The sequence below is a fragment of the Dipteris shenzhenensis genome, chromosome 8 (genome assembly GCF_047967505.1).
Source record: "Dipteris shenzhenensis isolate YYH24624 ecotype China chromosome 8, Dip_SZ_1.0, whole genome shotgun sequence".
In the NCBI taxonomy this organism is placed as follows: Eukaryota; Viridiplantae; Streptophyta; class Polypodiopsida; order Gleicheniales; family Dipteridaceae; genus Dipteris; species Dipteris shenzhenensis.
In genome coordinates, this window is record NC_141603.1 from 35,969,396 (window position 1) to 35,990,900 (window position 21,505).

Sequence of the window (21,505 nt, forward strand, 5' to 3'; positions counted from 1 at the left end):
ATATAGGCCACCGACGAAGCACTACAAATTATTCTTTCAATTATTACATCATGTACTATAATCTACTTTTGAAACACAAAACGTCATACAGATAGGAGACTTCAGCATTGACATTTGGCAACAAACAAAAGAGTCGCAAACATTATAGGAAATTATGAATGCTTTCAATTACACACTGCAATGTAATCACATCACAATTGTATATGGAACACAACTAGATTACGTTTGGAGTAACATACCAAACATAGGTAAGCATTGTGGAACATCATATGCATATTGGACAGATCGCTCTATAACCTACGTACATGCATAGCATAAGTACACATTTCAATAAAGATTCACCGTTAATCAAATAACTTGTCACAATTGCATAGGTATAACTCTCACCTTCCCCAATTAACCACCTGTTACATTCAAAAACATACGCTCACATTCATACATACATGCATTATTATATACCATACAACAAACAAAGCACACAAACATAAACATGCTAGCATTGTAGCTAACATTCTGGAGCAATCGCCACTCTAAATACATGGAAATTGTGCAAAGATTTAAAATAGTTGGGTTTTATTAGTTCATGTTCACAAAAGTTAGGGCAAAAGGAACAGCCATCACATTGCATTGAAATGCTAGGTTTAACTATTTTGGTGCCAACAAGCATAACTATACTAATATCAACAAAACTCTGCCAAGTGTTTCACAAACATGTCCAACAGATTGGGTATGGGAACCATGTAATTTTAGTCATTACACAATGCTTTATTCGGTGTTTAAATAGAGTATACTTTCAAATACCTGAGACTGTTCTACTCATAAATAAGCATTGTACTCACTATCTCAGAGATTAACTTGGCACTATATGACCCTATATATTTTTCCCGCAAGGAGAATGAGATAGCAAAAGAAAATAACGTAATTCATTGCCTCACATGTCACAAAATTGCTACTTAGAGAACATTCCTCAAGTTAAAGGCCTCATCACAACTTTGGATGGTGTGATCATAGAAATTGTATTGAAGAATGTGTGGATCGACAACGTCTTAAATTTACGATGCCCATTTATCAAAATGCTTGAACACCATACACAGATCCTACAATCAAAATTGTTCGGACCACAAGATTGAGGAGAAGTTTCTCATGAACATGCAATAAAATACAAAACATATATTTACTTAACCCACTCAAAGATGAACACCATATAATGAAAACTTCAAATATACGCAAACAAATACAAGAATTTCTTAACACATAACTTTAAAAGAAACAAACAATATAGTATTAAATTAAAAAAAAGAAAAGATTAACAACAAATTCCCAATACATGGCTTCAAAAGAGACAAAGAATGTAGCACTTCCACTCTCACCAATTAATTCACATCATATATCCACAAAATAATTCAACAAATAACTATGAACAATGAATGACTCAAGAATACCACACAATTACTAAGCACACAAACATAGAAACATTGTTTGCTATCCACAATTTAGTAAATACAGACCTAACAAACACATAAATACTAGGTTGAACTTCAATTGATAATAAATACTAGGTTGAACTTCAATTTATTATCACTCACAACAAATAATTCCAAATCAATATATTTATAGTCTCTTTTTCAATGTCTTCTTATCACCTATAATAATTCCATAATTTTTTGTCTTGTAGATGCTCGTCATCTTGAATCTCCAAGAAAAATAACCAAAAGTGCCTTTTGATTGGCTGAATCATGAAGTACACTTCACACATGGAAAGCAGAATACTTGAAGTTAATCCGACCACATATGGATATTTGATTGGCTCAATATCCATGACAACAAGGTGCTAGTAGATATCTAGGAGGTTAGATCTTAATGTCTACGGCAAAATATCTCATGGCACCTACACAAGATCTTTTGTTGTAGGTCTAGGAGAATTTTAAGGCAAGACTTTTGCAAAATATATGTTGGTAACACCTTCAATGGCCCATCGGCATGGGTATTTCTCAATGAGACACTTTTAAGAGCATGAAGGTCATCCTCGCAACACTCAAAGATAGTGCATACCCATTACCACCAATAAACACTTGCACAAATGTTTGCACTATATTACTCGATCTTCACCGAAAAATGTGTCATCATGGCATACTAGCCTAGGATACACACTGAATGTGTTTTAATACTAAGCAAAAAGCTTGAACAATTCACATATAAGTTCAAAGACACCTCTTCCTTGACTAGTTATGATCATCCATCGTGCTACCTTGATACTTTTAACACCAAGTTAACTATTGCTTTAGCCATTTGATTTCCACCTGTGGACTACATTCATGTTGATTCATTAGAAGTGGTGCAAAATATTTTCAATCATCTATGGACTATTCAGGCTACCACAACCATACCTTATTGCAAGGGGTCTTTGCCCTCTAGGCACACTTTCATTCTTTGTGCATGCATAAACTCTCAGCAAGCTCAACAATCACACAAGTTGAAGGCCTCATCTGCATAGATTATCCTCACACACTAGGGTAGTTGTTAACACAAGTAAGAAGAAACCATAATGCTTGTGATTTCCATCAGACCTAAGCTCTTTTTAGCAAGACCTTTTACTCCAAACTCTTATCATGAACACATGGGTTGAGTAGTCATGATGTTCCTCACTTTGCTTTGCCAATCATATTCAAAGCAACCACAAGAGACTCTTACTTAGCTGGCAAATAGTGTCACAACAAACTCTAAGAGATAAATAACATTTTGAGTGTTGAATAATTGTTAACAACCAACATTAAACAAGTAAGATGTTCCAAAGCCTCAAAATCATGGTTGTCTCCATAAGATAACTTAAAAATTACTTACTACCAATGTAAGGATTAGGTTCCAATCACCTCACAAGTCAAGGAGGACCCCTATCCCTTGTAGCTAATTGCTAAGGATAACTTCCTCTAGAAAACTCCAAGTTTGCAAACTCTTTTAGGAACAAGAACGTCTACCTACTTATCAGCTCAAGCTAGATTAAATACTATTATGATACCATGTACTTGTTGAGATATCGAGCTCCACTCGCAATATGCCAGGGTGACTGTTGTGCATTTATGTCACCGACTTGTTAGCTGGAGATGCAGTTGGTACACCAATCACGAATAATAGCTGGATGACAGCTATCCTTATCTACACTAGTTCGTGGCTCAGTTAGTATGCCACCTTAGTTAGTTGAGTTTGGTTTGAGACCCACATATAGGGTTCTTCTATTTCTTTGTACTAGAGTTCTTTTGGCTTTCACAACTAAGAAGAGGAAAACTGTTTTCAGCCTCCACCTTTGTGTGTATTCCCCCATTGTGCATGTGAGAAAGCCGCAAGTGAGACTCCTTCCCTCTCTCCCACAATCTTCACATGGTATCAGAGCCTTGTTCGTGGTAAGGAGCTCAAGAAAGCAAGCCAAGTTCGTGGTGTCCTGGTAAGAGGACCAGTGTTGCTTTCCTATTTCGAGTTTGGGAGCAAATCTCTGCAGGTAGCACAGCCAGAAGTGCAGGAGTGTACTATTTCAGATTGAGACGCCCTTCGCGGTGTGGAGGCCATTTCGGGGCCCGTTTTGGAGACGGAAGTTCTCCGCAGGCACTCAGAAAAAGGCCCTGTTTTTGCTGTGCGACCACTGTTCTGCGGGTCGGTGAAAAGTTGCCGCAGAAATTGCATCGTATGCCTTTGTGTAGAGATATTGGGAGTTGCAGATTCATGCTTGTTGCCTGTTGATGCAAAATTGTCACTAGGAAGTGATTGTGTGGTGAAATACCACTTTCGTCAGTTTTGCAGTTCTGCCCGTGTGAGGCAAAAGCTGTGTTTTTTGCAGTGACAGAATATTTTGCAATGTTTTGCAATGGCGTCTGATTCCCTTTCACAGATTGTCACTGAAAAGCTTGACAAGAACAACTTCTAGGCATGGAAGTTTAGAATGACGAATTTCTTGATGGGAAAAGGCTATTGGGAGTTCATTACAGGAAATGAAGAAGAACCTGTTCTTCCTAATGTTCCCAGTCAACAGGAAATGCAGGCATTCAAAGGATGGCATGAGAGAGCCAGGAAAGTTATGTACTGGCTGTCTATCAGTATTTTGGACTCCATGATTGTGCATATTCAGGATGCAAATATGCCAAAGGAGGCATGGGATACTTTGGCAAAAATGTATAGCACAAATACGCAAGCCAGGAAAATGCAACTCAAACAAGAGTTGCACAATGTGCAGAGAGAAAATTTGAGCATAAATGACTATCACATGAAAGTGAAGAAAATTGCAGATGCACTTGCTTCCATTGGGTCGCCAGTGGATGATGACGATTTGGTTTCTGTGACCTTGAATGGTCTAGGAAAGGATTATGCACAGTTCCGGACATCCATTGCCGTCCGTGAAAAATTTCCAGATTTTGAGGAGTTGATTGCTCTTCTAATTTCTGAAGAGCAGAGAAATGGCGGTGCATCTTCTTCAGCAGGAACTTCAAAAGAAACTGTCTTCTACTCAAATGCTGGTAGAGGTAGAGGCAGAGGTAGAGGAGGCCGATCTGCAAGCCGTGGTAGAAATCAAAATATGCAGCAAACGCAAGAAAACCAGTCCTATGGAGGAGGACGTGGTAACTCTAGAGGCAGGGGGAGCCAAAGAGGCCGTGGTGGATGGCAGAGAAGCCAAAATGCAAACAACAATGTTGAATGCTACTATTGTGGCAAAATGGGTCATATGGCTAAGGACTGCTACAAAAAGCAGAATGACATTATGAATGGAAAATTGCAGCAAGGCAATTATGCATCTTCTAGCAGGCAGGGTGATGACAGAAATGAGCATCTATTTATGGTGCAGCATATGACCAATTCTGTGACAAGTGCAGAAGAACAAAATGATGTGTGGTATGTTGACTCAGGTGCATCAAACCACATGACAGGTCATGCAGAATGGATGCAAGATGCAAGGAAAATGGAAAAGCCAGGATTTGTGGAGACTGGTGATGATACTACACATCCTATTGTGCAGATTGGCAAAATTCCTTTGTCTATGCAGGATGGGAAAAAGAAATACTTGTCTGATGTATTTCATGTCCCGAACATCACCAAGAACCTGGTTTCGTTGGTCAGATGGTTGAGCAGGGCTTGCAGGTTAGATTTAATCCTCATGGATGCTTTGTTGAGGATATGAAAAATAACGGTCGCTTGATAGCAAAAGGAAAGAAGAAGGGCAGGATGTTTACGTTGGATGCGGACATGCCTGAACTGAGTGTAGCAATGTTTGCACATGGGACCGGTGTAGTTGCAGATATTGATATTTGGCACAAACGCATTGGTCATGTTAATATACAGTGACTTAAATCAATGCAAGCCCAAAATATTGTTGCAGGATTGCCAAAATTCAAGGTTGCAGAAATGCACAAGGTTTGTGAAGCCTGTCAATTTGGGAAACAGGCAAGGAAACCTTTTCCTAGGCATGTTCAAGAGAGTAAAAAGCCATTGGAATTAATCCACTCTGATGTGTGGACTACAAAAGCTGCATCTATTGGAGGCTGTCACTATTTTGTCACATTTATTGATGACTTCAGCAGAAAACTGTGGGTGTATTTTATGAAAAAGAAAAGTGAAGTGTTTGGGCACTTCAAAGCTTTCAAAGCTATGGTTGAAAAAGAAACAGGCCTGCAAATAAAATGCCTAAGGTCAGATGGAGGGGGAGAGTACCTCTCAAATGAGTTTGCAAGGTCCTTGCAGGAGCATGGTATAAAGCAGCAATATTCATGCAGCCATACCTCACAGCAAAATGGAATTGCAGAAAGAAAAAACAGGCATATTGGAGAGGTATCTCGGGCTATGCTAAATGAAAAAGATCTACCAGATTATTATTGGGCTGAAGCAGTTGCTACAGCAGTCTATATAATGAACAGGAATCCCACTGCAGCAATACATGGCATGACGCCAGAGGAGATGTATACTGGTAGGAAACCAGATATTTCTCATTTGAAGATTTTTGGTTGCATTGCCTATGTCCATGTGCCAGATGAGTTGAGGTCCAAGTTGGATCCAAAAGCTGAGAAGTGCGTCTTTATTGGTTATTCTCTGCAGCAGAAAGGGTATAGATGCTATAACCCTTCTACACGTAAGTTCACAGTGAGCAGAGATGTTGTTTTTGATGAGATGAGTAGCTGGTATAAACCAGTAAATGTGATGATTGATGTAGATGCACAAAATGGTAATGCTGCACAGAATGCACAGCATCAATCACAAAATATTAGTGGACCTGGAGTGTCCTCTACCAGTGGTTCATATACTTCGCCATGGACAGGCAGATTGAGATCAGGACAATCCCCTCAAAGCAATGCAGAGAGTGGTACGCAGGTATCACGAAAAGGAAAAGAGAAGGTAGATCAGCCCATGTATGATGTGAATGCAGGTCACTCTTGTGTGGATGGTGAATCCAGTGGCTCAGAACAGAGCATTGATGATGAGTTGGGTATTCCTTCTGTTGTTACACCTGGAGTAAGGAAGACCAGGGATGTTTTGAGAGCACCTGGAAGTGAGCCTATTTTGCGCAGGTCTACCAGGGTTAGGTATCCTGTGGATAGGCTGAAATATGATGGATTTACAGCCATTCACTATGCCTATATGTTCAAAGTGATACAGGAACCAGAACCCACTTCTTTTGAGCAAGCCATGGGAAATGAAAAATGGGAGAAAGCCATGGATGAAGAAATGGATGCCTTGGATGCTAATGCTACATGGGAATTGGTGCCTTTGCCTAAAGGCAAGAATGCAATTGGCTGTAAATGGGTTTATAAGATCAAGCACAATGCAGATGGTTCTGTGAATAGATACAAGGCAAGATTAGTTGTCAAGGGGTATGCACAGACATATGGCATTGATTATGAAGAAACTTTCAGCCTGGTTGCAAGGATGGCAACCGTAAGAGCAGCCATTGCTATGGCTGCATCAAAGGGATGGTCTTTACATCAGATGGATGTAAAGAATGCCTTCTTGCATGGTGATTTGCAAGAAGAGGTCTTTATGGAGCAGCCAGCAGGTTATGTTCATGCTATTCATCTTGAGTTTGTTTGCAGGTTGAAGAAAGCCTTGTATGGCTTGAAGCAAGCACCTAGAGCATGGTCTGACAAGATAGGACAGTATCTTGTCACTATTGGCTTTCAGATTTCCAAGACAGATTTCTCACTCTATGTGAGAAAAACAGAGAAAGGGATTATGCTGCTGGTCATTTATGTTGATGATTTGATCATCACAGGTGATAGTGATGAAGATATCCTTCATGTGAAAATGCTATTGAGGCAGAAGTTTGAGATGAAGGATTTGGGAGAGCTGCGTTATTTCTTGGGCATTGAGGTGATTAGATCACCAAGTGGGATACAGCTCTTGCAGAGGCAGTATGGACTGGACATGCTGTCCAAATATGGGATGACAGGTTGTAAGCCTATTTCAATTCCTTTGGAGCAGAATGTGAAGCTGAGCGCAGATGCAGGTGAGCTTCTGGAGGACCCTACTATGTACAGACGCATAGTAGGAAGTTTGATTTACATGACTATTACCAGGCCAGATTTGAGCTATGCTGTTGGGTTGGTAAGTTAGTTTATGCAGGCTCCAAGGAAACCGCATTTGGATGCGGCTAGACGCATACTCAGGTATGTGAAGTCCACATTGCAGTATGGACTATTTTATGAGGCTGGGGTTCAGATACAGTTGCATGGATACACTGATGCTGATTGGGCTGGTAGCATTTCTGATAGACGATCTACCAGTGGATATGTGTTCTCTTTTGGGAGTGCTGCAGTCACTTGGAGCAGCAAGAAACAGCCTACAGTTGCCTTGTCGAGCACAGAGGCTGAGTACAGGGGTGCAGCAATGGCTGCATGTGAGGTAGCTTGGTTGCATAAGCTACTTTATGATATGCATCAGTCTACAGATGGGCCGGTTGTCATTTATTGTGACAACATGAGCAGTATACATTTGGCAAAGAACCCAGTCTTTCATGCTAGAACAAAGCACATTGAGGTGCATTATCACTATGTGCGGGAGAAGGTTTTACTAGGTCTTATTGATCTAGTTTATGTCAGCACAGAGGATCAGGTAGCTGACATATTCACGAAAGCATTGGGCGCAGAGAAGCTTATATCAGCACAAAGCTCTCTTTAAGACGCATGTTCCTATGTGATCAGATCTTGAATTAAATACTACTACAAAAAGTTATGAGTCTCTGTGTCTGACAGTCTATTTTCATGACAGTTTTTACCCCCGTCTAGTAAACTGTCCATAACTTTTTGGCCGCTTCTCTGTTTCTTACAAAACATATATCAACATGAAGCTCTCTTTAAGGTGCATGTCTTGTGGGGGTTAAAGGTCACTGTGCCTTAACCCCAGTTATGTACAATACTCAAACACATATATAAATGAATGAAAAAGAAGATTAGGGTGGTTCTGCACCCACCAAAACTTGTGTGGCTCTCTGTCTCCCTCTCTCTCTCTCTCTCCTTCTTCCATTCTTGCTTCCGTTGAGAGCACTCTCAACTGGTATCAGAGCCCGGGTGATCTAGCTGAGCGTGCGTGAATGCTTGAAGCTCAACAGCTCTGTGGGAGGAAGGAGAAGCTCTGTGGGAAGCTTTGTGGGTGACTTTACTTGCATTCGAGTGGGCAGAGACCTTGGAGAAACCTTTGGAAAAGTCACTTTGGCTTTGCGAAGTGGTTTTGAGAGCCTATTAAGAGCTTTCAAAGAAAAAGTCGTTTTTTGAGCTTTTCCCTGTTCCGTTCGATGACAAAGACTCCGTATTGACTTGTAGAGGCAACTATTGCTTGCTTTTGGTGTCCACATTACTTCAGGAGCCTGGAAACACCTTCATTCCTGAATCTGGGATCATTTCATTGGATTTCTGAGTCACTGTGTCAGTTCTTGCGTTTTTTGCCCGGGTGTTGGAACTCAAGTTTGGAGCAACGATTTGCAGATCTGTCAGTTCTGGTGGACTCAGGAGGTCCTAAAACTTCTATGTTGCTCATCATTCGCACTCTGGTGGAGTTTACAGATAGCTCTGTTTCAAAAAACGTTTTTCAGTCCGTGTGTTGGACCTAGTGATTGAGACCACGGTTTCCAAAACCGTCTATCCCATTGCGTTCCGGACGCCCAAAAACCCCTACCTATCAGTTCTTGCGTGATTCGGTGGAGGAGTTTCAGAGTTATAAATCTCTGTGTATTCGATTTCGTCTCTCTGTTATGCATTTTTCATACTAAGGTTTTGAAACCTTAGATTTATGCCACATGGCAGTGGATAAGTGTTGACTCCCATTTCTCACTCATCGGTTGGGATTTTGGAGTTCTGGCAGAAGAGAGATATTTGCAGATTTTCTTACTGAGTCCCATTATGCAATGGCGCCCATGTTTTGAAGCATCTCAGGTTCTATTTTCAGTAGCGCTCATTACCGTGGGATTATGATTTCTTGAGCATACCTTATGCAGATCACTGTGGTTGCAGTTTGAGCAGTGTGCGCTCATTTGTGGTATGCATTGGGTTGCAATGGATGATTTATAGGCCATTTAGATGCATTGCGGTCCTTGTTGGATGCGCTGATAGGCCCAAATTGCCTTGTGGGATGCTATTGTTTATGGACGCTTTGCACATGGATGCTATTTTATGCTGAGGGATAGCTTTGACACATTGTTGGTGATGCACTGATAGTGCTATGCTCTTGGATGAAATATAATTGATGCATATGCCAGTGGACGGTGTTTATGCTTGAGTCATTTGGCACTCATATGGATGCATAGTATATGCACATGAGTCAGATGCATCTTTTGATGCTTTGAGCTTTGAGTCTTTTGTGATACTTCAGTCTATTGTGGCATACACATTTGGGTGCACTTGGTATTTGGTGTGATTCTCTCTTGCAGGCACTAGCATTTGGGATTTTGCTTTATTTGCATCATGGCATCCTCTTCCATGCCTGAAAAGGAGTTTTTCAGCATTAAAAAGTTTGATGGGACAAACTTTTCTTTGTGGAAAGAACAGATAAGGGATGTGCTTATTCAAAAGAAGCAGATTAAACCCTTGGCAGGGATTGAAGCTAAGCCTGCAAATATGTCTGAGGATGATTGGAATGAGTTGGATGCATTAGCAAAGTCTACTATTAGACTTCATCTTGCAGAGTCAGTTTATTTCACAGTAGTAAATGAGCAGACTACGGAAGATTTGTGGAAGAAACTGTGTGCCACTTATGAGAAGGAAACTGCCTCTAATAAAGTTTACCTCATGAAGAGGTTGTTTGAGCTGCAGATGAAGGAAGGGGTCTCCATTGCTTCTCACTTGAATGAATTCAATATTATTTTCAGCCAGCTTCAGGCTCAGAAAATGAATTTTGATGTGGAGACTAAGGCAATATTTCTCTTATGTTCATTGCCATCCTCATGGGATACCTTCCGTACAGCTGTCAGTAACTCTGCACCTGGTGGAGTACTGAAATTTGATGATGTTGTGGGTAGCTTGTTGGCCGAGGAGATTAGACGGAAGTCTATGGATGGCAACAAGCAGGATGCAGCCTTAAATGTGCAAAGGGGCAGATCACAGTTCAGGGGGAAGTCACAAGAAAGAGGGAAGTCATGTAGCAAATCCAGGGCACGGAACATTGAGTGTTACCATTGTGGCAAGAAGGGCCATATGAAAAAGGATTGATACAAGCTGAAAAGAGAGCAAAAGGATAAGAAAAAGAATGCAAATTGGGGTGCAAATCAAAAGGAAGAGAGTCCAAGGGAGGACAAAGGAAAAGTGAAGATCGAGGAGATCAATGCAGTCACACATGATAGTGACAATGATGTTCTCTTCATGTCTAGTTTATTTGCAGAGTTGCTTACCACTTCAGATGATGCATATTCCTAGGATTGGATTTTGGATTCTGGTGCTTCATTCCATGTTACTCCCCATAGGGAATGGTTCTCCACTTATGATAGTGGAAAGACAGGTTGTGTGCATCTTGGAAATGACTATGCATGTGACATAGTGGGAGCAGGTGACATAAAGTTTTCTTTTGCAAATGGGTCTGCATTTGTTTTGAAACATGTGAGGCATGTGCCTAAGCTGACCAAGAGTCTTATTTCAGTGGGTCAGCTAGATGATGCTGGTTTTCACACCACTTTTGGCTTTCAAAGTTGGAAAATTCAGAATGGCTCTATGCTTTTGGCCAGGGGTGCCAAGTGTGGGACTTTGTATCCCTTACATGTATCAAGGGTATTTGATCATGTTGTTGCAATAACCGAGCAGCCAAGCACTTCTTTGTGGCATTGCAGGTTGGGGCACATGAGCCAGAATAGAATGAAACTCTTATGCCGTTTGGGTTATGTACCGCATTTGAGTTTCTCTGAATTTGAATTTTGTGAGCATTGTCTCTATGGGAAGCAGACTAAATCAGCCCATAAAAGAAGGGGAAAGAAAGAGTTTGAAATGCTTGATTTGGTGCATTCAGATGTATGTGGTCCCATGCCTACACGGTCATTAGGCAGGGCTGAATACTATGTGACATTCATTGATGATGCAACTAGGAAAGTGTGGGCTTATGCTATAGCTCGGAAGAGTGATGTGTTCCAGGTATTTCAGAAATGGCTGGCCTTGGTTGAGAATCAGTCAGGTAGAATGCTTAAATTCCTACGGACTGACAATGGTGGAGAGTATCTCTCTCATGACTTTCAACATTTCTGTGATACACGTGGGATTAAGAGGGAGCTCACATCCCCTCGTACTCCAGAGCAAAATCCAGTTGCAGAAAAGATGAACCGTACCATTCAAGAAAGGTTGCAATGCATGCTTTCCAATGCAAGTCTTTCTGGTGGTTTTTGGGCTGAGGCAATGAAGACTGCAGTGCATGTGATCAATAGATCACCTAGTAAGAGTTTGGATGGAGGTATTCCTGAAGAGGCATGGAGTGGCAAGAAGCCCTCTTACTCTCATTTGCGTATATTTGGGTGTGAGGCATATGCACATGTGCCAAAAGAGCTTCTAAAGAAGCTAGATCCTAAGTCTAGGAAATGCATCTTTCTAGGTTATGGTGAAAGTGGAGAGATGGGCTATCGTCTCTGGGATCCAGAAGCAAAGAAGATCACTTACAGCCATGATGTGGTCTTCAATGAGAAGAAGATGCATAAGGCACCCATGAGGGATGTGGAAATGAGGAGAATCACTTTCCAGGATGTGAATCCACCTGCATATGTTGATAGACAGCAAGCTGTCCATGCACCAAATGTGCAAGAAATGGTACAACCAAGTACTCCCACAGGTATACAATCAAGGGTAGATGATGGATCATCTATTGGTGGAAATGATGAGCCAAATGTGGCTGATATGCAAATGGGACAGCAAGCTGAAATGCCCTTGAGAAGATCATCTAGAGTGTCTAGACCGCCTGATAGGTTTGTTCCAGGGGTAGACTATGAGATGCTTACTGATTGCGGGGAGCCTTCTTGCTACAAAGAGGCTATGATGCGTGAGGATCAACACAAGTGGGAGTATGCTATGCAATCAGAGATGAGTTCACTTATGAAGAATAAGACTTGGGACTTGGTTTCTTTGCCACATGGAAAGAAAGCATTGCCATGTAAATGGGTCTACAAAATGAAGGTCACAGGTGATGATGTGCCTAGGTACAAGGCCCGTTTGGTTGCTAAAGGGTTCAAGCAAGAGAAGGGTGTGGACTTTGATGAGATATTCTCTCTGGTTGTGAAGATGACCACACTTAGATGCATGCTTGGACTAGTGGCATCAGAGGATATGGAGCTTATGCAAATGGATGTCAAGATAGCTTTCTTGCATGGGGATTTGCATGAGGAAATTTACATGGTGCAGCCGGAAGGCTTTGAAGAAAAGGGCAAAGAGCATTTAGTTTGCAAGCTGAAGAAGAGTCTCTATGGTCTTAAGCAAGCACCTAGAGAATGGTATCAGAAGTTTGATGCTTTCATTCGGTCCCAGGGTTTTAGAAGGAGTGAAATTGATCACTGCCTCTACACTAAAAGGGCTAAGGATAATAGCCTGATAATCTTGGCACTATATGTGGATGATATGCTATTGGCTAGCAAGAATACTTATGAGCTAGATGCATTAAAGGCCAAGTTGCATGAGGCCTTTGATATGAAGGATTTGGGACTTGCAGGTCATATTCTTGGTATGCGCATCACGCGTGATCGGAGTAGGAAACTCCTTTGGCTTTCACAAAAAGAGTATGTTACAAAAGTATTGCAACGTTTCAATATGGAGGGGGGGAAGGCAGTGAGTACTCCATTGCCTCCATATGTGAAACTGAGTCATACAGATAGTCCCAAATCGGATGAGGAAAGGGCCATGATGGCCAAAGTTCCTTATGCATCAGCAGTTGGGAGTCTTATGTATGCTATGATAGCTACTAGACCAAACATTGCATTTGCAGTGGGAGTTGTTAGCCGGTATATGGCTAATCCAGGAAAGAGGCATTGGGAGGCAGTTAAGTACATCATGAGGTACATGAAGGGTACCAAGGAGATGTGCATTTGCTTTGGTAAAGGAGACATGCATGTACTTGGGTACACAGATTCAGACTATGCAGAGGGCATGTGGATAGTAGGAGATCCACTTCTGGTTATGTGTTCACCTTTGCAGGTGGTGCAATGTCGTGGATGTCTCGCGCACAGAAGTGTGTTGCTTTGTCTACCACAGAGGCTGAGTATGTTGCAGCCACAGAGGGTTGCAAGGAGGCTATATGGCTTGATCGGCTAGTGGGAGATTTGGGGATTCATACAAGTGTACCGACATTGCATAGTGATTCCATGAGTGCTATTCAGCTAGCACGGAATCCGGTCTTTCATGCAAAGACCAAACACATTGAGGTCAGGTACCATTTCATCAGGGAGGTACTTGAGGACAAGCGCATAGAGCTTGTCAAGGTTCATACAGATGATAACCCTGCAGATATGCTGACGAAGAGTCTACCTAGTCAGCGGTTTGAGTATTGTCGTGTATTGATGGGCATTGGATAGTATGCTCACTAGTTATTCTTCCTTAAAGGCACATTGTCCTTTAAGTGGGAGGTTGTGGGGGTTAAAGGTCACTGTGCCTTAACCCCGGTTATGTACAATACTCAAACACATATATAAATGAATGAAAAAGAAGATTAGGGTGGTTCTGCACCCACCAAAACTTGTGTGGCTCTCTGTCTCCCTCTCTCTCTCTCTCTCCTTCTTTCGTTCTTGCTTCCGTTGAGAGCACTCTCATGTCTCTATGTGCTTAGACCTTAAATCAAATACTACTGCAAAAAGTTATGAGTCTATGTGTCAGACAGTCTGTTTTCATGATAGTTTTGCCCCCCGTCTAGTAAACTATCCATAACTTTTTGGCAACTTCTCTCTTTCTTACGAAACATATATCAATGCGAAGCTCTCTTTAAGTACATGTCTCTATGTGCTTAGATCTTGAATCAGATATTGTTGTAAAATGTTATGAGTCTCTATGTCTGACAATCTATTTTCATGACAGTTTTTACTCCCTTCCAGTAAACTATGCATATCTCTTTAACCGTCTATCTGTTTTCAATGAAACTTATATCAATGCAAAGCCATCAAAGGTGCATCTCTTTTGTGTTTGAATCTCTGATATCATGTCTCTAATTTATAGGCCTCTGTGTCTAATGACAGTTTGTAGAGTGTTTTGAGCTAAGTGTAAAGGTGTCTATGAAGGAGGTGCAATGTTTCCTCGGAATCTACCCATCTGACCCAATCAGCCCCTTCAAACTCCTCGATATATATCAGTTCATGTCATGTTGAGCCGCAAGATCTTCTTTCAACAACGTATCGCTCTTCTCTTTGGCACAGACCGGCTTGCTGAGATTATGGCCTCTGCTGCTCCTTTCCTTCTCCCTATGCTTGATTACAACTTCACTTGGGATGTTACCATCTTCATTCTCATCTGAGGGAGGAAAGTATGGTGTGGTATCTTGGCATAAAAGCTTCTTTTTAATGTCCCATTCTCAATGATAAATATCTTTGTCAGTCAGTTCGAAAGCAACAAGAAGTGAAGAGGTGCGTGAAGTTTATTACCCCCAAATTCATGTCACATCTTTTGGTGGAGACACCGAGTACATTTGGTATTGGATTCATCCCACCTTACTAAACAGTCTCAGATGTACTTGATTGCATGTTATACCTAATATAGGCATGTGTTTCTGATGAGATAAAGAAGATGCCTAGAAGAACTTCGTTAAAAGAGATTGCAGCCCCTTTAGGAGAACTTGAAGATTGTGAAGGTGATGCTCAAGCTATTCGCACAGTCACCATGATCATATCTTTTATGTTTGCACTGTTGAATATGTTGGTGAATCGACAATGCCGGCAGTAGGCACAATGATAGATTGGGGATTGTTCCATGCACTGGTAGCTTGGTGTGAAGAAGAGTTGAGTCTTTGGGTAGTTTTTGACTATAACAATGGAGTGGTGATTCTCAATGCTTTCAACTTCTTTTGCTATGCAAATGATGAAGAGTACAATATCTTGAAGCTTTCATGTGCACTTCCTATTGTGAGAAGGGTGATTCTTGAATGCATGTATACACAATGTTTTCATGGTGCTAGTTGGTTACTTATTTTTGAAGATTTTGTTGAGGATCACATTGTGGAGGGTTTTCAACAAGTGGTTATGCATAATAAGTTGGTCTTGGTATACTAAGGCTCTGTGGGATCTTATTTGGGATATTATTTAGATCTTGGTGTTTCCTTTTTGTGTTTCATCATGGTGAAGATTCCAGTGTTTCGAGCGACCCAAGGGGAAGACCCGGAGTCTTATCTTCGGGATTTTGTTCGAGGATACCAGCTTTCTGATGGTCCATTAGGGATCGGGCAGAGATTTTGCCTGATTTTCTTGAAGGTGTAGCCTTGAGTTGGCATGAGGCCTTGCCAGACTCTACCAAGGAGGACTAGGACCAAGTGGTGGCAGTAATGAAGCAGAGATTTGGGGTAGTGGAGTCGCCAAATGCTTCGATGTTACAGTTGGACCGGTTCTATCAACTTTGCATTGGCAATCCGATATGAAACTTTATGGACAAAGTATGAAAGGGCAGCTTTGCGAGCTGTGGCATCTACATCATTAGCCCCTCAAAGTCTCTCAGGGATGGAGCACTTAAAGATGAGCAAATTTGTTATGGCTTTGGAGCCTTGTCTTTGCTCAAAAGTAATGAGTAAAGATCCAACAACATACATGGAGGCACTTCGCATTGTGACCAAGAAAGAAGCTTCTCTAAAGATCGAATCCTCTTTTGTGTCTTCAACAACTTCAACTTCTAAGGTGGAGGTAATGGGCACTCCTCAGGTACCAAAGTCCTATGAGTTAGATCATAATATCTCCCAATTGATGGCAGAGTTTGCTGATTTGAAATTGTATTTGGTTAATGCACGACAACCTAGAGCACCAAAGAGTGAAGATAGGCCTCGAGATAAGAGTGGGGTCACTTGCTATGAATGTAATGAAAAAGATCACTATCGCCCCGAGTGTCCTAGATTGAGAAAGAAAGAAGAAAAAGAAGTATCCTTGTTAGAAGCTTCTTCAGGGGATGAGGAAAGAGAGGTAATGATGGCTAAACGGGGGCGTGGTAAAGCAAAAGAAGAAGAAGAAAGCAAGGAAGAAGTAGATGGGGAACATCAGGAAGAGGAACACTATAGTAAGAAAAAGAAGGCATCTAGAAGGAGAAATAGCCAGTCAGACTTTCCTTTAGGACAAGGCATTGGAAGCTATGACTTGTTGTCCGACCTTAAAGAAAAGGAAGCTCATATCACCTTTGGTCAATTACTTGCTTTGTCTCTAAAACTACAGAAGGAATGGGGAAAGCTAACAAGCACAGGAGTGTCAAAGAAGAAAAAGAAGAAAAGTGCCATTCCTATTGTTCAAAAGATAGATATAGATGTTGGTGATATTGTACCTATGGTTGATGTGATCATTGATGGTCAAGTGATTTCTAATGTGTACATTGATGGAGGTGCATCGATTAATGTCATCAGTGAGAAGACCATGATAGATGCTGATTTAAACTACTCTAGTACTACCTCTCCTTATCGCATCAAATTAGCTGACAACACTAGGGTTAAGACCTTGGGAGTTGCGAAGAATCTAGAAGTGGATGTATGTGGAATTTCTGTGCCGACTACTTTTTAGGTGATCCCTACCAAGCTAGATGCACGTGCTCATCCATTGATTTTGGGAAGGCCTTGGCTACGCAAGGTGAAGGCTGTTCAAAAGTGGAATACTGGAGAATTGATTTTGTAGCTGCAAAAAGGAGGTTGTCAAGGAGGAGTCTTCAACATCAGAGAGTTCAAGCTCTGACTTGACCGATGAAGAAGAAGAGACAGGGTGTAGCTCCGAGGAGTCCAAGTCAGAGGGTGAGGTGGAAGGAGTGGCCTTTGGTCTTTGTCTTGGTGCTGATTGGGATGAGTCAGGAGGGAACACGGTGGTCCTATAGAGACACTTCATGTGGGAGATGTGGAGCACACTAAATGATGCCAATGCAATGAAGAGCTTCTTGGTGATTCTCTATCAGGTGGTGAGAAGCTCTAGTACTTGGATATGCTAGATGATTTTCCATGTCTCTTTGCAACAAGCTATTCACAGGTTCGACCAGTCTCTCTTGTGGAAATGAAGATGGTAACATCCCAAGTGATGTTGTAATCAAGCATAGGGAGAAGGAAAGGATCAGCAGAGACCATAATCTCAGTGAGCCGGTTTGTGCCAAAGAGCAGAGTGATACGTTGTTGAAAGAAGATCTTGCAGCTCAACATGACATGAAATGATATATATCGAGGAGTTTGAAGGGGCTAATTGGGTCGGATGGATAGATTCCAAGGAAACATTGCACCTCCTTCATAGACACCTTTACACTTAGCTCAAAACTCTCTACAAACTATCATTAGACACAAAGGCCTATAACTTTTAGTAGAGACATGATATCAAAGATTCAAACACACAAAGAGATGCGCCTTGAGATAGGCTTCGCGCTGATATAAGTTTCGTTGAAAACAGATAGATGGTTGAAGAGATATGGACAGTTTACTGGAAGAGAGTAAAAACTATCATGAAAACAGACTATAAGACACAGAGACTCATAATATTTTGCAGCAATATCTGATTCAAGATCTAAGTTTAAAGAGACTTCATGTTGATATATGTTTCGTAAGAAAGAGAGAAGCGGCCAAAAAGTTATGGACAGTTTACTAATTTTCAGTTGACTCTCTAAATCCACTTGACTGCATTATGACACAAACTCTGTGACATCTAAGGACCATCAGGGTTCTCTGTTGCGGCCTAGCCCTCAACACAGCAAACTCAATGCCAGACCGCACAGCTATGACTGCCATGTTTTCACCACAGTCCCTACAAGAACAGTTACCATCCTTGTGATTATGAACACGACTTACATTTCGCAAAAAAGATTCCATCCTTCTATCTTCGATATAAACGCAGTGTGCTGGTGATAGTCAGCACCAGATCTCAGGTCCTTTGTAACATGTATAGGTGCCCCCGGAGTGTTGATTCAGGTAATTGGCAGCACCAATTGAGGGTTCCATCTGGTTTGCCTCTGCTCGCCTAGCGGTGGGCGTGCTGTTTCTAACACCTCCAAGTGGTCCTATGCTTGGGCTCTAGAACTTGCACAGTAAGCCCGTAATGTTTCATGCTGTCTGCCATAGCAACTTGCCCTAAGGGGCAGTAGGAGCTAGTGATGACACACGGACCCTCATTGGCAATGGATGCATGTTATAACAAATATAAGCTCAATCCTTCTAAGGTCAGTTGTCCAGCTTAGCCCTGGCATCTTCGATTCTTCCGTCATAATACACTTTTTTTCATTACTGAATCTTATCATGTTCCTCCCACATCTCAGCATCTGCATATATATTAGACATCATAACATATGCTGTGGGAAGATTTCCATCTAATCTCACCGTACATTCAAAGGCACATCTTCCAATGTCCACATTCTTCCACTTTTGAGAAGCGCCCAACACAGTCAACCAAATAGCAATATCAGGTTGGAAAAGCATCCTTTCCACCATCACCACTGCTTCATTCAATTGGCCTGCACGGCCTAGAAGATCAACCATGCAAGTATAGTGCTCAATATTGGGGGTGATGCCATACTGTGTGCTCATAGACTTAAAGTATTTTTGGCCATTGTCTAGTAAACCTGCATGACTGCAAACACTGAGAACACTAATGAATGTGAATTCATTTGGCTGGATGCCTTCCTGCCACATCACCTCAAACAAATGAAAAACACGATCACTCTCTCCCTGGCGGGCATATCCTGCAATCAATGAGCTCCATGTTACAACATCCCTTGTAAGCAGTGCATCAAACAATTCCTGGGCATCAACCATGCTCCCACATTTTGCATACATGTCAATAAGACTGTTCGCAACAATTGTAATAGTCTCAAATCCAACCCTGCTAATTTGAGAATGAAGTTCCTTTCCAGTTTCTAAGGCTGCTGTGTTCACACATGCTTTCAGGATGGCAACAAAGGCCAAGCTATCTGGCGAGAGACCTTCCTCTTGCATTTTAGCATAAAGCTTGAAAGCCTCCTCGCCTTCTTCTTGCTCAGCATACCCCAAGATCATGGTACTCCACGTCACAACGTCACGATAAGAAACCTTGTCAAATATATATCGTGCATCCTTCATGTTCCCACATTTTGTGTAAGCATCCACTAGGGTGGTTCCCACGAATACACCTGTTTCAAATCCACTCTTCACTAATTGGGAGTGGATGGCTCTACCTTTCTCCAGGCATCCATTTTTAACCAATTTCTCATCCACTTGCTTCTTCTCTGTCAGTGCTGCGAGCAGTCTGCTGCAAGCCTTCAATGCAGCTACAAAGGTTGGACCACTTGGTTGGACACCTTCCTGTGGCATTTGTGCATATAAATCCAAAGCTTGCGCACCCTCTTCCTGCTTGCTGTACCCCAGGATCATGGCATTCCAGGAGACAACATTACGATGCAGCAACTGGTCAAAGACACGTTGTGCATCCCCCATGCTCCCACATTTTGCATACATATCTACCAAGGTTGTCCCCACAAAGAGATCTGACTCAAAGCCAGTCGTAACTATTTGGGAGTGGATAGTTCTACCCCTCTCAAGGCACTCTTTTTCTGAAAGCTTCCCATCAACTTGATTCCCCTCCTTCAATGCTGCTAGGCTACTGCAACCCTTCAATGCACCAACAAAAGTTCGAGCACTCGATTGGACACCCTCCTCGTGCATCCTTGCATATACCTCCAAAGCCAGCACACCCTCTACCTGCTTGGCATACCCAAGGATCATAATATTCCATGACACGACATCACGATTTGGCATGCTGTCAAACACACGGCGAGCATCGTTCATCCTCCCACGCTTCGCATACATGTGCATCAAATTGTTTGTCTTAATTAATTTCAACGTAGGGGCAGGAATTTCCTTAACCTCAAGCTGAGCCGACCTCTGGGCGACTGCATTTCCAACTTCACCTGCACAAAAGCAATGACCGCCGCTTTGGAAGCTATCCCCAACAATTGTCCTGGGAGCGTTCTTTTCTAATGCTTCCTTGACCAGTTCTGGAAAATTCCGGTCGGTTGTCCAAAGAGCTCCTTTGGTAGTCTTATGCGTAAGCACTAGAGAATCGACAATGCCCTGAAAGACAATTATCCAAATCTTGACTAAATAAATGCTAACAAAAGACATCCAGTAATTTTGGTTGGCCCGCCTGCTTTGCACTTACTCTGTTACTCATGTTACCCGACCATTGGCTAGGATCTTGCAATAAGCGCTCCGTGTTTAGTTGATCCATGGATGACGACCCCGTGGTTGGTTAATCCCTGAAAGACAGCCCTCTTACGACATTAAGGAAAAACGAAAGTTGCTTTATTCAACCAAATCCAGCTACAGAAAGTGGAAAGCCGAATGTGGGTTTTCTAATGTCCGACACCATTTGGATGTCGTAACATCAGAGTTGGGGTCGAAGAATTGTCACATCTAGCACGGCATGGTTTTGAACCAATTCGTAGCTCGTGGGCTTTGCTCAATGTTTAGTGGCTTTGCATCCTCAGCACTTGCAGTTGGAATTTCTGCATCTCGAATTGGTAGCTCATGGCCTTTGCTCCAATGCTTAGCATCCTCAGCACTTGCAGTTGGCGCTCCTGCATCTCGAATTGGTAGCTCATGGGCTTTGTTCAATGCTTTGCATCCCAGCAATTGGCGCTCCTGCATCTCTTTTCATATTCATTACGCCTCATCCCATATACTCATTTCAAGCCAGCGTTGGGTTTGCATGGCCATGCTCGCTCCTAGCTCGGTTGTACTGAGGCTTCCAATCCACCTTTCTTCCATGTTGTATTGAGATATCTCAAGCCTTTCTCCTTGCGAACGAATCACCACTATATATATGTGTGTGTGTGTGTGTGTGTGTGTGTATGTATTCTCACAAAAAAAAGTGTGTATGTATCTATATTCTCACAAAAAAAAAGTGTGTATGTAT

At 42.0% G+C, this 21,505-nt stretch overlaps 1 protein-coding gene across 4 annotated transcripts; it reads right to left on the reverse strand.

Annotated features, from left to right (window-relative positions):
• Window positions 1-18,241: 18,241 nt before the first annotated feature.
• Window positions 18,242-21,260, reverse strand: LOC147899440 (putative pentatricopeptide repeat-containing protein At3g15130). Of its 4 annotated transcripts, none has more exons than XM_087377825.1 (3): window positions 21,002-21,260; window positions 20,750-20,846; window positions 18,242-20,661 (listed from the first exon to the last, which is right to left on the reverse strand). In XM_087377825.1, the coding sequence occupies exons 2-3, from the start codon at window positions 20,816-20,818 to the stop codon at window positions 18,838-18,840; spliced, it is 1,893 nt and encodes a 630-aa protein (XP_087233951.1). In that variant the 5' UTR covers window positions 20,819-20,846; window positions 21,002-21,260; the 3' UTR covers window positions 18,242-18,837. The 4 variants fall into 4 exon arrangements, with proteins under 4 accessions (XP_087233951.1, XP_087233950.1, XP_087233952.1 ...); XM_087377824.1 differs by having other exon boundaries at window positions 20,957-21,260; XM_087377826.1 differs by having other exon boundaries at window positions 18,242-20,289; window positions 20,455-20,661; window positions 20,750-21,260.
• Window positions 21,261-21,505: the final 245 nt, after the last annotated feature.

What these genes read in the sequence shown, in the direction of transcription:
- LOC147899440 (XM_087377825.1), bottom strand. Translation starts at nt 20,818, where the DNA reads ATGGATCAACTAAACACGGAGCGCTTATTGCAAGATCCTAGCCAATGG. An exon ending in CGGGTAACATGAGTAACAGA is followed by an intron (nt 20,662 to 20,749) that starts GTAAGTGCAAAG and finishes ATTGTCTTTCAG; the next exon opens with GGCATTGTCGATTCTCTAGT.